The following is a 16,279-nucleotide window of genomic DNA, read 5'->3' as shown; positions in this document are numbered from 1 at the left end:
ATTCAATGAAAAAGTTAAAAAAAACAAGAACAAAAACAAAGTGTGCTGGGGAAATGATGTGGGGTGTTGGGGATCGAACTATAAGGCAAGCGTGTAAACTCTGTACTGTTGCTCCAGTGGAATTTATAGCTTTTAACGTATTTTAAACATGGTTATGTAAACAGTTGTTAATTCTAAGTGGAAAATTTTAAGTATGGCGCATGGTTCCATGATTAATTTAATTAAATCAGGTGTTTGCAGTGGGGCGTGCATACTGCGCCTGGCTCTGCTCAGGAGTGAGCCTTAGCGGTGCTCAGACTATAAGCGTTGTCAAGAATTTGAGCCTGGGTCCTGGGTCCTGGCCACACAGCCACGTATAGGGCAAGTGCCTCACCTCCTGTGCTCTTTCTGGCATGCAGCCAACTCAGGTTCGATCCTGACATCCCATAAGTTTCCCTGGCAAGCACTGGCAAGAGCAATTTCTGAGCACAGAGATAGGAGTAACCCCTGATCACTGCCAGGTGTGACCCCAAAACAAACAAACCAATAAGAAAATCAGGGCCAGAGCGATAGCACAGCGGGTAGGGCGTTTGCCTTTCACGCGGCCGACCCGGGTTCGATCCCTGGCATCCCATATGGTCCCCCAAGCACTGCCAGGAGCAATTCCTGAGTGCAAAGCCAGGAGTAACCCCTGAGCATCGCTGGGTGTGACCCAAAAAGCAAAAGAAAAAAAAATAAACCAAACAAACCAATAAGAAAATGGATTTTAAGGGCTGGAGCAATAGGACAGCGGATAGGGTGTTTGCCTTGGATGTGGCTGACCTGGGTTCGATTCCCAGCATCCCATATGGTCCCCTGAGCACCACCAGGGTGATTCCTGAGTGCAGAGCCAGGAGTAACCCCTTGCATTGCCAGGTGTGACCCAAAAAAAGAAAAAGAAATGGATTTTAGTATGAGGTTTTTAGCTCACTGTTAAAAAGAGAACTAACCCAGCTAACGAATAGCAGATGCAATACAGGCAAACTACTTTGTATTTCATTTTCATCCGTACTATCTTTGATGTGCTTTTTGGTAGAACATCTAAATATAATGCTATTTGGATTGGCCCAGAGGCTGCACAGAGCCCTCGCAAAAGTGGACATTTCGTTTTACACATCGCCCAAAGGAGAAGAACCAAAAGGCCCGGGAAAGAGCGTGCCGTCCTGCCACCATCAGCAACCTGCAAAGCTTGTCATGGTGAAAAAGGACGGTCCCAACAAGGTCCTGCTCCTCCTTTCTTCCCTCCCCTCCCTGCCGTGAAGGACACCTCTAACTGTAGAATAACTAGTTCACTGGTGTATTTTGATGCAAGCAGTGTTTGTCAAAGTCTTAACAGACAACATGCACAGATTAAAAAATAAAAATGTTGCCTTTTGTACCAGCTTACTATCTTTTTTTTCCCCCACTAGGGTCGTCTCTTTTATGCCTGTGATGGACCCAAAGCTGACCAGTGTAAGTTTTTCAAGTGGTTTGAAGCAGTAACTCCAGGAAACTTACTGCCGGGAGAGTCCCCACCTGTCAAGGTTCTAAGTGACATCAAGAGCATCGGCTTGTACTTGAGAAGCCAGAAGATCCCCGTGTATGAGGAGTGCCAGCTTTTGTTGAGGTGTGGCGTTCTGTGGCTTGCCTTTGTTCTCGGGCACACTCAGCAGTGCTTAGGGGGCTCTTGGCGGGCTCCGGGGACCATACGGGGTGCTGGGGATCCAACCCAGGCCAGCCTTGTGCAAGACAGATGCCCTACGTGCTGTACGATCGCTCCAGCCCCCTTAGTGAGCTGTGTCTTATTTTTTAAAAAATTTATTTAGCTTTTGGATTTGGGGGCCACTCCTGGCGGTGCTTACGGACTACTCCTGACCCTGCACTCAGGAATTACTCTTGGCGGGCTCAGGGGACTACATGGGGTACGGGAATTGAACCTGGGTGGGCCACGTGCAAGGCAAATGCCCTCTCCTCTGTACTGTCGCTCCAGCCGCAGTGCAGTGTGCCTTAGGTTGACCAGGTAATGGCCTCTAGTTATGTCAGAGGACAGCCACGCTGACAGCTCACAGTTTTCTAGGTGTTTGAGATGGGGAAGGCATTGGAAATACAGGATACCTTCATCTCTGCCTTGGGGGAACAGTCAAACAGGAAGATGTCCGTCCCCCCCCCCCGATATTTCTGGGGCCCTCTGTCCTCTGTCTGTCAGCATCAGCAATGCCACAGTCACTGCAGGAATGATCTCTTTGTCATGCCTGGGGTCAACCCAAGATCTCAGGCATGTCCTACGTGAGGCTTGTCCTCCACCACGGAGCCTTTGCCCGGCGCTAGAATGCCACTCTTCAAGCCACTTTACTTCTTTCTTTTTTTTTTTTTTTTTTGCTTTTTGGGTCATACCCGGCAATGCACAGGGGTTACTCCTGGCTCATGCACTCAGGAATCACTCCTGGCGGTGCTCAGGGGACCATATAGGATGCTGGGAATCAAACCCGGGTCAACCGTGTGCAAGGCAAACGCCCTACCCGCTGTGCTATTGCTCTAGCCCCACTTGACTTATTTCTTGGGCTCAGCATTCGGGCCTGGTGCTTTTTGGGAGGAGCCTGCAGCATTAGGGATCAAACTTAGGGCCTCAGCCTCGCCAGGCTTACACCGCCTGGCCTCCCCTACAGCTCTACCTAGTTTAATACATCTGTCACAATCCTCAGGGAAGTCCAACAAACCATAAGATTAATTCTTATTAGTGCAGATGATAAAAATTACCTATCTGATAAAAATTCTGATGATCTTTATCAGATAGGTAAGGACTTTCATGAGCCTGGAGCACGTGTTAAAAGTAAAAAATAGAGGGCCAGGGAGATAGCCCAGGGGGCGAGGTGCTTGCTTTGTGTGCAGTCCACCTGTTTGATCCAAGTCCTGCCAGGAGGGACCCCCAGCTGCAGAGCAGGAGTAGCCCTGAGCACAGCCCAGCGTGGCCTGAATCAAAACCAGCAGAGGCCCAGAGGGACAGGCCAAAGGGTACTGCAGCCTCTGCCTGGGGGGGGGGTGGTCCCAGGGCCTGTCCCCTGCACGGCAGCATCCTCAAGCGCAAGCTCTGGGAGAGATGCCCAGTGTAGTCCCTGCCCAAAAAAGAAGACAATGCTGCTTTTGGTAAAACATCTTTTAAAGGTAGGATTATCCAAAAGGTAAACATAATGACCATCTGCATAGTAATTTGCTGGTAATACTTATTGAGAAATTTTGTGTGTGCAAGGCAAACACCCTACCCGCTATGCTATCGCTGCAGCCGCTGGTCTTTATTTTTTGAGACATGTCCATACTGTTTTACACACACACACACACACACACACACACACACACACACACACGCACGCACACACACACACACACAAACACACACACACACCAGGAACGCCTAGTAATTGCATATATTATTTTAATCATATAATGACCTAGAAAATAGATATGGTGGGTTATTTGTTAATACCCTTTGAAAGTTATATAAACGGAGGTACTCAGTATCTAAGATAATTTCTTGTGGGTAGTGGTGGATGTCCAAATTGTTTTCAGGGGGTCGGGGGCCACTGCCCTTGATATTTGGCCACTGGGCCAGAAGTTCAGTGGTAGGACCCCCCCAAGCAGTGGGGCTTAGGCCTCGAGGCCCCCCCCCAGAGATGCTTGGAAGCTTGTGGTGCCAGGGGCTGACCCCAGGTCAGGCACACACTAGCCCCTGTACCCGCTCCCAGCACCTTGATAGAATAAAATGTATCTCTTTTAAGATTAATGTTAATTTTGTGAGTTGAGTTGCTGTTTTTTCTCTTGTCACAATATTCTATTTTGTTTGCATGTATAAAAGCATACATACACCCTGAATTTTTTTGTTTGTTTATCTTTTTGGTTTTTGGCCCAGTGGTGCTCAGAGCTTACTTCTAGCTCTATGCTTAGGGGCCACCCTTGGTGGGACTCGGGGAACCATACTGAGTGCCAGGGATTGAGCCGGGGTTGGCCTTGAATAAGACAAGCGCTTTGCCCGCTGTACTGTTGTTCCGGCTCCAATATCTTGGCTAGTGTGAATATTGCTGCATTGGACACAGGAGCATATATATCTTCTCAAATGAATGTTTCCGTTTCCTTATTTGTCTTGGGTCCCACCCAGCAATGCTCAGGGGTCACTCCTGGCTCTGCACTCAGGACAGAGCCATATGTAATGCCAGGGATCAAACCTGGGTCGGCAGCATGCAAGGCAAACACCCAACCCGCTGTACTATTTCTCCAGCCCCTCAAAAGAATGTTTGTATGTTTGGGGGGTAGGTGCCAAGAAACAATTGCTGGGTCATATAGAAACTCTGGTCTTCATTTTTTTTTTCTCTCTTTGGGTCACACCCGGCAATGCTCAGGCATTACTCCTGGCTCTGCACTCAGAAATCAGTCCTGGCAGTGCCCAGGGGACCATATGGGATGCTGGGAATCGAACCCGGGTCGGCTGCGTGCAAGGCAAACGCCCTACCCGCTGTGCTATCACTCCAGCCCCTGGTCTTCATTTTTTGAGACGTGTCCATACTGTTTTCCACAGTGGCTGGACCCTACGAAGTCCCTACCCAGTGTATGAGGATTCCTTTTTCCCTGCACCCCGCCAACACAGATATGTTTGTCCTTTGACATAATTTACTGTTCTTACTCTTGTGAGAGGCATCTCATTGTCATTTTGATTTGCAGTTCCCTGGTAATCAGTAACAAAGAATATTTTTCCATAGATCTATTGGCCGTGTGCCTGTATGTCTTGAAGATGTGTTTACTCTGCTTCTCTCCCCGATCTTTGGATGGGGTGATTTGTCTTTATTTATTTATTTTTTTAAAGTTTTGCCAGTGCTGTATAAATCATGAATATTATCTTTTTGCCAGAAGTGTGGTGAGTGAATATTTTTTTTCCCACTCATAAGGGTATCTTTTTTATTTTTGTTTTTTTCATTGTCTCATTTGCAGTGCAGAAGCTTTTTAGCTTGATGTAATCCTATTTGGGTTTTTTCGTTTTTCTTTTTTGCTCTATTTTTTCTTAGTCATTGAGACGCTTTTGAAGTCAGTATCATGAAGAGTTCTGCATCTGTTTCTTAGGTGAATTTTATAGATTTAGGTTTAATATTGAGGTCTTTAATCCATTTTGTTTTAATATTTGTTCATGCACAAATGTGATGCATAAATGGTCCCAATTATTTTAGTATGAGGCTAACCAGTTTTACTATAAATTTGAAAGTCAGAGGATAGGTCTTAAAAGTTCTCTTCATGAGCCAAAGAAAAGTTTGGAATTGTGGTGATGGCTGTTACAAGACTTGCACTGTAGTCGGGATTTGTGTCATATACCAACATATTAGTGTCATGAAACTAATATACTGCATGTAAGTCATAGCTCAGCTCAAAATGTTTGCCTCATATTCAAAATCATTTTTTGTTTATTTATTTTGCAGAAAAGGATTTGATTTTCAAAGAAAACAGTATGGCAAACTAAAGAAATTTGCTCCTATGAATTCTGAATTCTGTAATGATGAGCCTAAAAGCAAACTTTATCTTAAGCTGAGTCGGAAGGAAAGTTCTTCAACTTACAGCAAAGGTGAGAGGCTCTCATCTGATGACAGCGTGATCGCACCTAAGCCTTGTCACCCACCCACGGCTGCGCACCTCGCAGAAACATTTCCTCTTTAAAGTCTTTCATTTTGTTTGAGGCCTCCTGAGTCCCTGTGGTTTCAGGATCAAACCCAGGGTCCTGTGCACGCCGAGCATGTGACCAGCACTCTGAACTCTTTCTGCTCGTTTTTTTTTTTTTAATAGTGGATCAACATGGAGAGTATCATGCTAAGTGAAATGAGTCAGAGAGAGAGGGACAGAGAATGACTGCACTCATTTGTGGAATATAAAGTAACAGAATGGGAAGCTAACGCCCAAGGATAATAGAGATAAGAGCCAGGAGGATGGCTCCACGGCTTAGAAGCCGGCCTCACATGCTGGGGAAAAAGGCAGCTGGGATAGAGAAGGGACCACTAAGTGAATGATGCTTGGAGGGCCCGCTCAGGATGGGAGATGCGTGCTGAAAGCAGACTATGGACCAACATGATGGCCACGTACTACCTGTATTGCAAACCCTAACACCCAAAAGGAGAGAGAGTAAGAAGGAATGTGCTGGGAGCTGGAGCGATAGCACAGCGGGTAGGGGGACCATATGGGGTGCTGGGGTCAAACCCGGTCAGCCATGGACAAGGCAGGCATTCTGCCTGCTGTACTATGTCTCTGGGCCCTGGGAAAACATTGTTTGGTTTTTTGTTTTATGTCTTTTTTTGGCTTTTGGGGTTACATCCGGCAAAGCTCAGGAGTTACTCCTGGCTCTGCACTTGGGAATTATTCTGGCAGTGCTGGGGGACCACATGGGATGCCGGGGATCAGTCCCAGGTCGGCCGCGTGCAAGACAAATGCCCTCCCGGCTATCCTATCACTCCGGCCCCAGGGCATTTTTTTTTTTTTTTTATTGAATCACTGTGAGATTCAGTTACAAGTTTCATGTTTGAGTTTCAGTCATACTATTGTCATTTCTTGGGGGCTGGAAAGATAGTACCATTGTAGAGCCTCGGCCAACCCTGGTTCCATCCCCAGTGCCCTACATGACCCCCTGAGCACAGAGCCAGGAGTAGCCACTGAGCACTGCCGGGTATAACCCCCAGACAAACAAACAAAATCTTGTCTTTCCAGATGATCTCTGGGTGGTTTCAAAAACCCTGGACTTTGAGTTGGACACTTTCATTGCGTGCAGCGCTTTCTTCGGGCCTTCATCTGTCAGTGAAGTGGAGCTGCTGCCCCTGAAGGGTTATTTCCCCTCCAACTGGCCCACTAACAGTAAGTGTGTTTCTTTTAAGCAACTATTAATGGACCCATCTTTTTTTTTTTTTCTTTTTTCTTTTTGGGTCACACCCAGCGATGCTCAGGGGTTACTCCTGGCTTTGCACTCAAGGAATTACTCCTGGCAGTGCTTGGGGGACCATATGGGATGCCGGGGATCGAACCTGGGTCGGCCACGTTCAAGGCAAACGCCCTCCCTGCTGTGCTGTCGCTCCGGCCCTGGACCCATCTTTTGGGTGGAGACCCCACCCAAGAGTGCTTGGCGCTTACTCCTGGTTGTGCACTCGGGGATCAGTCCTGGAGGGGCTCAGAGGACCACCTGGGTGCCAGGGGTTAAACCCAGGGTGCCTGTCCCTAGCCCTACTGTCCCTGGCCTCCACCTCTTACCTTTCTTTGTGTTTGGGCCACACCCAGCTATGCTCAGGGATTGCTCCATGCTCTGCGCTCAGGAATCACTCCTGGTGGGGCTCAGGGGACCATACAGGGCACTGGGGATCTGACAAAAAAGTTTGTGTGCAAGGCAAAGACGCTGTCCCCATTGCACTATCACTTTGGCCCCTCACGCACCTTAGTTTCTGTTGGAAAAGGACGGCAAGGCCATGAGCCAGCTCAATGGTCAGTGCACGCTTCTCATGCAGGAAACTCAGTGCTGGCCCTGCACGGTCCCCGAGCACTTTTCGGGAATCACCCCGAACATAGGGTTGGGAGGAGCCCCTGGCACCACCAGGTGCGACCCAAACACCCAAATGGGCAGAGCCTGGTTGGCAAGACTCCCTCCCGTTATCCCGTCCTGCCCTGCTGAGTCGTTCCTTCAGCCTGTGCGTGCCCGCGTGCTGCTGTGTGGAGTCTGGATTGACCCCTCGCTTTAGGGGACCCGCATGGAAAGGTGAGTGAGTGGAGAGCTCTCGGTTTAATGGCTCACGGGACCTCTGCATATACGCAAGGGTTTAGGGTATGGCCTGTGATTAATTCATGATAGGGGGTGATTCAGGGCTGGAGCAATAGCACATCGGGTAGGGCATTTGCCTTGCACATGGCTGGCCTGGGTTCGATTCCTCCGTCCCTCTTAGAGAGCCCGGCAAGCTACCGAGAATATCCCACCCACACGGCAGAGCCTGGCAAGCTACCCGTGGTATATTCGATATGCCAAAGACAGTAACAAGTCTCCCAATGGCGACGTTACTGGTGCCCACTTGAGCAAATCAATGAATAACGAGATGACAGTGACAGTGACAGGGGTGTTTGTTGTGTTTCTTCCTGGCTTGTTTCCATACATTAAAGGTTCACTCTCAGTGTTCTCTCTCCAGCCGTGGTGCATGCGTTGTTGGTCTGTAATGCCAGCACGGAGCTGACCACTTTGAAAAATATTCAAGACCACTTCAATCCAGCCACGCTGCCTCTCACACAGTCCCTGCTAACAATGTGAGTCGTCGCTTACTTTTGCTTCCCTGACTTTCATAAACGGAGACTGGGGCTGGGCAAGTAGCTCAGAACACTGTCAGCAGAGCACTCCAGCGTGGGCTCGGATCTCTGCTACCATATGGTCCCGTGAGCACTGTGCTGGGTGAGCACTGCCAGATGTGGCCCCCAAACAAACAAAAAATTAGAGGTTAAATATAAACATGAAAATATAATAAAATGACATTACAAAAATGTTTCCAGTAAAAGTTTAATGATCTTTCAGCCTGAAATTGCTTTCAGTAGTTAAAAGTAAAATTTGAGAAAGGGAAACATTCTTCCTTTCCCATGTGTCCATCTTTCCATCTACTTATCGTAGTTGGAACTCATAAATAGCACCATAGTTTTCTCATAAATAGCACTATGGTTTTTCCCTGTTGTTAGGAAATTGTGTTTGTGATGGTGTGTGTGTGTGTGTGTGTGTGTGTGTGTGTGTGTGTCTGTGTCTGTGTGTCTGTGTGTGTGTCTGTGTGTGTGTCTGTGTCTGTGTGTCTGTGTGTTTTGACCACACCTGGAGGTGCCGGGAGTTTATTCCTGGCTTGGGGGATAATTCCTGGGGTCAAACCCAGGTGCTTTGGTAGCTATGTTTAAGGCCACACCCGGCAGTGCTCAGGGGAGCAGATGAGGCCCGGGGCACGGAGGACAGGTAGGAGCTCGCCCCACTGAGATATCTTTCTCGGTTCCATTCTTCAAGTCAAATTCCCAGCCTCAGAAATGATTTTTTTGGGGGGTGAGGGGTGAGGAGCCGCACCCAGAGGTGCCCAGGGCTCAGTCCTTGCTCTGTGTTCAGATCATATGTGGTGCTGGGGATTGGACCCCGGTCGGCCACGTGCAAGGCAGGCACCTTACCCACTGAACTGTCTCTCCAGCCCCGTTCTCATCTCTATTTTAAATTTACATCAGTGAATGTAAAAATTCCAACTTCATTTTAAAAACGGGAAGTGAATTTATTAAGTACATTAAAATGATAGAAAAGATCTAGTTTCGTTTTTGCTTTTTCGTTTTGGAGCCGTACTTAGCAGTGCTCGGGCTTACTCCTGGCTCTGAGCTCAGGGGTCACTGCTAGCCGGGCTCAGGGGACCACGTGGGGTGCTGGGGATTGAACCTGGGTTGGCGGCATGCAAGGCAATCACCTTACCTGCTGTACCAACTCTCGAGTCCCTTATTCTTCCTACCCTGAAAATAAGGGCATGTATCCGTCTGCGCCCACTGAAACTCCCCCCAGGAGGCTATAAATAAAGGCTTCATTACAAATGAGTCTCTCACTAACTTTAAAAAGCCATGTTTTCCCCTTGATTTCCCCCCCACCCCTCTGCTAGGTCTTCATCAACTCCAGCGACCAGCAAACCCGTCAGTACGAGAAAATTCACGCCCCCGGCCTTCTCAGGCGTCAGGCCTCGACCTGAGCTGCCCGGCCTGGGAGCCACAATGCGCTTGGCCAGCGAGTTGGCCCAGGCCCACGGGCTAAACCAGGACCAGGCTGCAGCGCTGAACCAGATCGCGCGGATGATGGCGCCACAGCCCATCCCGGACGACACGGCCCCGCGCGGCCCTGCCCGGCCCATCACCATCATCCACGGTAAGAAGCGAGCGCGAGAACAGCGGCCGGCACTCCTCAGAGTCCCTCCAAAAGTCAGATTCCGGAGTAACGCCAGGTGAAAGATCAGAGGGGACCCGCCACTCAGGCGGAGCCGAGCTGTGCATCTGGGGGCCGAGTCCATCCTGCCCACACTCTGAGGGTCTCGGGTAGGAGTCAGGTGCCCGTGCCCGGCACTCAGCAGTGGGCTTCAGCCGGGCCCAGGAGGGCCTGCTGTCAATCACTCCCAGCCTCCTGCCTGCTCGCTGCTCGGCCCTGCTCCTCGGCCTCCTCTGCATCCGGAACTGAGTCCCTAAGAGGAACTGCAGCGCCCCCCACCCCCACCTGTGGACGTGTCCATCCAGGGCAGGGGATAATCCGACACCTGACCTCGTTCTCTGCCTCTTTAGCTCACTCCCTCCCGCAGACTCCCGCCTGGAAGCCGCGCTGACTTTTGGCCATGTTTTGGGGTATACACCCCACCCCTGCTGGCCCAGCTGGATACCTCTTCCTCCTCATCTTCCCTCTCCCTCAGAGCTGGTCTCCGTCAGCCCGTCACTCAGCTGCGCCTTCTGTGTCCCTTCGCACTCCCGGCTCCCCCGGTCCATGCTTGCCTGTCTCCTTGCAATGAGAGCGTGAGCACTGAGCACTGAGCTCATTCTCTGCACTGCAGGGTGGCTGCAGACAGCCTGGCCCTCAGAGGCTGCAGGACTCCATGAATACGCTGCATTCGTCAAGGCCCAGCAAGGTGCCCGGCTTGGTGGCACTTAGTAAAGTGAGCGTATAGTGTGATGCCGACCCCACACCACTTTATCACTGATCCTTTGGTCCTGCTTTTCTCCGTCCTGTCACCTAACTGGTGTTTGGGTTTGGTTTTAGAGGGTGAGGTTGGTGCTCAGGGCTTCCTCCGGGTTCCCTCCTGGTGGGGCTCCAGGGACGTAGGCGATGCCAGTGAGCAAGGCGAGCCCCTCCCCGCTGCACTCTCTTCTGGCGTCATTTTCCCTAAACAAGCAGATCAAGTCAGATTCATTGCTTAAAATCCCCTTCTGCTTCCTCGGCCGTGAGCCAACGCTGACGCAGAGCGGCAGGGAACACACTCCTGGGGCTTCCTGCCGTGGCCTGCGGAGCACTTAGCTGCCACCTGTTCTGCCAGAGCTGACTTCCGGCTGGGTGCGGGCGGGACGGGGGTCCCTCATACAGCTCGCGCGCCCCTCCTGGCCTCAGCGCTCTGGGACAGCTGTCGGCACACTGAGCTCTGCTCCTTCTTACTCTGGCGGCCCCGCCTCCCCCAGGGAGAAAAACTGCGCTTCCCTCTCCGCCTTGGTTCCGACCATCCCGGCTGCCTATTGTTCCCCCTCCCCCCCCCCCCCCCCCCCGTCCCTCCCCGAGTGCCCAGGGCCTGCTGGCGCCGAGGCTCCCGGTGTTGGCCCTGCTGGGCACCTCGTGTGCGCGCAGTGCTCGCTGTGTGGATTCCGTGGGGAGGGGGCGGGACACGGGTGAAGCGTGTCTGGCGATTTCAGGATTTATACGGCGCCTTTATTTTCCTCCCTCCCCCAACATGCTCAGGTGTTTTCGGAGCAGGAAAGAGTTACTTGCTGGCACTGGTGGTCTTGTTCTTTGTGCAGCTGTTTGAGCAGAGCGAGACTGCGCCCCTGGGGGACGCTCGGCCGTGGAAAGTGCTGATTTCCTCCTCCACCAACGTGGCTGTGGACAGAGTGCTCCTTGGGTAGGTGTGGCGGCCGTGTGGGACTCGGGAATGCGTTCAGTCACTGCTCTGAGAGGCAGTCCCCCCCGTCTGTTTATATTGTTCTTGCAGGGCATGCCAGAAATATAAGGCCTTTCATGTAAGAAAGATATGAAATATAAGAAATATAAGGTGCAGTGCATGCGCCCGCAACCATAACATAGTACCAACCTGACTTGGTTGTTTTCATTTATTTATTTATTTTCTTTTGGGTCACACTCAGGAATGCTCAGTTATTGAAAGGGCTTGCCTTTTCCTGGCTTTGCACTCAGGAAGTACTCCTGGCGGTGCTGGGGGACCATATGGGATGTCAGGGACCCAACCCGGGTCCACCATGTGCAAAGCAAATGCCCTCCCTGTTGTACCGTTGCTCCGCCCCAGTACCAGCCTGACTTGTAGCAGGAGAAAAAAAATATACCAAACTTGACAAGGTTAGCACAGGATTAGCCAAGGAACATATAGGCACTTAACATGGAATTCTACACGTACAAAATAGTCCTGTTACACAAAAGTAACTTTGGTCACATGAGACTTTCATCTCCTATTTTATCAATAATGAGAATTTATTTACCTCCTCTTTAAAGGCTTCTCAGTCTGGGATTTGAAAAGTTTGTCAGAGTTGGCAGTATTAGGAAGATTGCCAAGCCAATTTTACCTTATAGGTAAGAACACTAAAGTATTGTTTTGTTTGTTTGTTTGCTTGTTTGTTTGGGGGGCCACACCCAGCAGTGCTCAGGGGTTCTACCTGGCTCTGCACTCAGGAGTCACTCCTGACAGTGCATAGAGGACCATTTGGGATGTTGGGATTGAGCCTGGGTTGGCTGTATGCAAGGCCTTACCCACTGTACTATCTCTCCAGCCCAAGAATACTAAATTCTGAATGCACAGAATGTTCGCAAAAGAATTTTATCTGACTCTTACCTTACATTTAGATTGTATTTATTATTTTATTAAATTAAGCAATTAATGTTATTATAGTTGAAGTACCCAGTATTTTGTTTTGTTTGTTTGTTTGGGGGCCACACCTGGCAATGCTCAGGGGATACTCCTGGCTCTGCATTCAGGGATCACTCCTGGCAGTGCACAGGGGACCATATGGGGTGCTGGGGACTGAGCCTAGGGCAGCCCTGTCCAAGGCAAGCGCCCTACCTGCTGTACTAGCTCTCTAGTCCCCCCAGTATTTTTACACACAAGATGATAACAGTCTTCTCTTTCTCTTGGTTAACTTGGACAAAACATATTTGACTTTCTGTTTATTGAGTTTTCATTTGTCTTTTTACCATGCTGGGGACTGAACACAGGCAGGGGTGGCACTCTACAAGGAGCTTTTGGTAATGTTTTTCAAAATGATGACTGGAGCCAGAGTGATGATACAGCAGGTAAGGCACTTGCCTTGCACATGGCCAGCCTGGGCTCAATCCCCGGCATCCCATATGGTCCCCAGAGCACCACCAGGAAGTGATTCCCGAGCTCAGAGCCTGGACTCAGGCCTGAGCACTGCTAGGCGTGGTCCCCCAATATAAAAATTTTTAAAAAAGGGACTTAATAGACTTTTTTTTTTTGTTATGAGCTTTTATGTTTGGGTTACAGTCTCACAATGATCAAACACCCATCCCTCCACCAGTGCACATTCCCCACCACCACTATCCCCAGTATACACCCCCTTTCCCGCCCCCCCCACCCCCCGCCTCCATGGCAGACAATATTCCCCACACTCTCTCTCTACTTTTGGGCATTATGGCTTGCAACACAGACACTGAGAGGTCATCATGTTTGGTCCATTATCTCCTTTCGGCACACATCTCCCATCCTGACTGGTTCTTCCAGCCATCATTTTCTTAGTGATCCCTTCTCTATTCCATCTGCCTTCTCCCCTCCGCTCATGAAGCAGGCTTCTAGCTGTGGAGACCCCCTGGCCCTTGTATCTACTGTCCTTGGGTATCAGCCTCACGTGATGTTATTCTATACTCCACAAATGGGTGCAGTCCCTCTGTCTGTCCCTCTCTGACCCATTTCACTTAGCATGATACTTGAGAGATTTCTTTACAGAGGGTTTCTTTAGCTTGCACGCAGGCTCCGAGAGCGACAGCGAGCAGCTGCAGGAGCTGCAGGCGCTGCTGCGGGCAGACCTGAGCCCCGCGGAGAGGGTGTACGTGAGGAGGAGCCTCGAGCAGCATAAGCTGGGCACCAACAGGAAGCTGCTTCGACAGGTGACTCCCCGCAGGGTCCTGGGGACTCAGCTCTGCGCCGGGCCTTCTCCCTCCCCCTGAGGAGAGCGGGCGGGTCTAATCCCAGGAGATCCTGATGGAGAGAAGGGCCATGCCCGGGCCCAAGCCCCGCGCGGTCTGCCCGGCTGCTCTCCCAGGGCGCCTGCGCTCTCGGGTCCACGTTCTGGGCCAGAAGTAAGGTCACTCAGTCTGTCCCTGCGCTAAACTGTCATTATACTTCACGTTGTTAGAAGGGGGAGAAGTCTGTATGTCTATTACATGCACATATAAAATTATGTATCTCGCACGATGATAATTACATCTATGTGAATGTGTAGTTGCTGAACGCTCAGTCAGTGACCACACCACCAGTGACCACGTCCGACTAGAAAATCCATCCACTCTCCTCTCATTTACACTTAGCACTGAGGATTAACTATTAGCTTTAACAAGGTTTTTTTTTTTTTTTTTGAGAATAATGGTGTTCTACTCAGCTACTTAAGACTATTTTTATGCGAGTCAAGGATACTTCAGAACACGTGTCAGTTTTAATTTACATCATTCAGAATGAGTTGGTCTTGGCCATCTTGGCCTTCACCAATGAAGACATAGTGTGCCGAGGGTGAAGGGGATTAAGGCCACCGACTTGCTCAGTGCCCTCTGGGGAGACTGGTCCTATGTTGGCACATTACTACAGGCTGTTTTCCCTCCGCCTTATCCAGAGAGAGAAAATATGTGTGTCTTCCTGGGCATTTTAAAAATGTTTGGAGTTATAACCCCTTTCCTCTGAAAACCAGAATGTGCCTTTCATTATTGTCTGCTGAAGGGCTGGTGGCTTAAGAATCTCTCTTCCACGATCTCCATCTTATATGGTGGAATAGTGAGAATGTGCACATCATGTGACCTATGATTTCCAGTTGCTGGTAATTATTACTTTTTTGTGATTTTTTTCCACTGAATCACGGTGATGAGACCTTACAAAGCTTTTCATGGTTCGGTGTCAGCCGTACAGTGTCCATTTCCCAGCACCAGTGTCCCCACCTGATTGCTGGTCATTGAATTAGGACAAGCTCACTTTCTGGCTTTAGCCTTTAAGTGCTTTGCTAAACACATCCTCTTATTTCTTGATAACGACACTAACAATTTCTCATCGTCACGAAGGTCCGGGTGGTCGGCGTGACCTGTGCCGCCTGCCCCTTCCCGTGCCTGAACGACCTCAAGTTCCCGGTGGTCGTGCTGGATGAGTGTAGTCAGATCACCGAGCCGGCCTCTCTCCTCCCCATCGCAAGGTACCGCACTGTTCTTTCCCCGGGGCTGTCAGCTGTCACAGTCTTCTAGGCGTGTCCTCGGTTCCAGCCTTCACCAAGCTTTAGCAGTCATCTTTAGCAAAGCGGGTATTAAACTGATTTTTGTTTTGTTTTGTTTTGGGGCCACACCCAGCGGTGCTCAAAGCTTACTCCTGACCCTGCACTCAGAGAATACTCCTGGCGGTGCTCAGGGAACCATGTGGGGTGCTGGGGATTGAACCTGGGTCGGCTGCATGCCAGGCAAGCATATGCCTGACACATTCAAATGTGCCGGACACATTTAAATACCCATAAAGTTCCAACAATGAAATCAGACCAAGAATTTCTTCAGACTATATTTCTATGTCAGGAAGGTGGAAATTAACTGTCAAAAGAAAGTTGGGAAAAGCTGCAACATTTGGAAACTGAACAACGTGCAGTTAAAAAACTATTGAGCCAATAAGGAAATAAGGAAGAAATAAAAGCTCCCTCGGGGTGGATAAGAATGACTAAGAGGGAAGACACGGGCTATCAAACAGATGGGCCCCGGCAACACAGGACCAAGCGGGGAATTCACAGCCACACCAGCTCACAGCAAAGCCAGGAGAAAGCCAAATCAGTACCGAACCGCACAGCCTGGGAAAACGGAAAAAGAACAGCAAAGAAAAGGAAAAAAAAGAAAGAAGAACAGCAGAGAAATCTCAAAGTAGGGCTGGAGCCATAGCACAGCGGGGAGGGCGTTTGCCTTGCACTCGTCCAACGCAGGTTCGATTCCCAGCATCCCATATGGTCCCCCGAGCACCACCAAGAGTAATTCCTGAGTGCAGAGCCAGGAGTAACCCCTGTGCATTGTCTGGTATGATCCAAAAAGAAAAAAAGAAAAATCTTAAAGTAGAGGAAGGAAATCATGAGATTAGAGCAGAAATACACAGGCAGAGAACAACATAGAGGGCAATGAGATCAGGCACTGTTTGTTTTGGGGGAGAAAGGGCTTGGGTCACATCTGGTGGCGCTCAGGGCTTTCTGCCAGTGCTTGGGGGTCCATATGCGGTGCCACAGAGGCCCCCGGTGCAAGGCGAGTGCCTTAACCCCTGTTCCATCTCTAGCCCCCGGGAACTGGTTTTGCCAAAGAAAA

The 16,279-nt window shown here is 49.9% G+C and overlaps 1 protein-coding gene across 1 annotated transcript in view; it reads left to right on the top strand.

Moving 5' to 3' along the window:
* The window catches only part of LOC101543665 (protein ZGRF1), a 35,385-nt gene that overhangs the window by 13,800 nt on the left and 5,306 nt on the right, over positions 1-16,279 (top strand). Inside the window, exons 7-16 of the mRNA XM_055141920.1 lie at positions 1,055-1,239; positions 1,428-1,624; positions 5,454-5,596; positions 6,727-6,870; positions 8,181-8,295; positions 9,651-9,910; positions 11,474-11,633; positions 12,236-12,313; positions 13,714-13,861; positions 15,020-15,147. Of these exons, the coding sequence (XP_054997895.1) occupies positions 1,055-1,239; positions 1,428-1,624; positions 5,454-5,596; positions 6,727-6,870; positions 8,181-8,295; positions 9,651-9,910; positions 11,474-11,633; positions 12,236-12,313; positions 13,714-13,861; positions 15,020-15,147 (1,558 nt within the window). The remainder of the gene's footprint in view (positions 1-1,054; positions 1,240-1,427; positions 1,625-5,453; positions 5,597-6,726; positions 6,871-8,180; positions 8,296-9,650; positions 9,911-11,473; positions 11,634-12,235; positions 12,314-13,713; positions 13,862-15,019; positions 15,148-16,279) is intronic.

This window comes from Sorex araneus, chromosome 6 (genome assembly GCF_027595985.1).
Source record: "Sorex araneus isolate mSorAra2 chromosome 6, mSorAra2.pri, whole genome shotgun sequence".
NCBI classification, from domain to species: domain Eukaryota; kingdom Metazoa; phylum Chordata; class Mammalia; order Eulipotyphla; family Soricidae; genus Sorex; species Sorex araneus.
The sequence above is the reverse complement of the archived record's forward strand: the minus strand, read 5'-3'. Positions and strand labels throughout refer to the sequence as shown.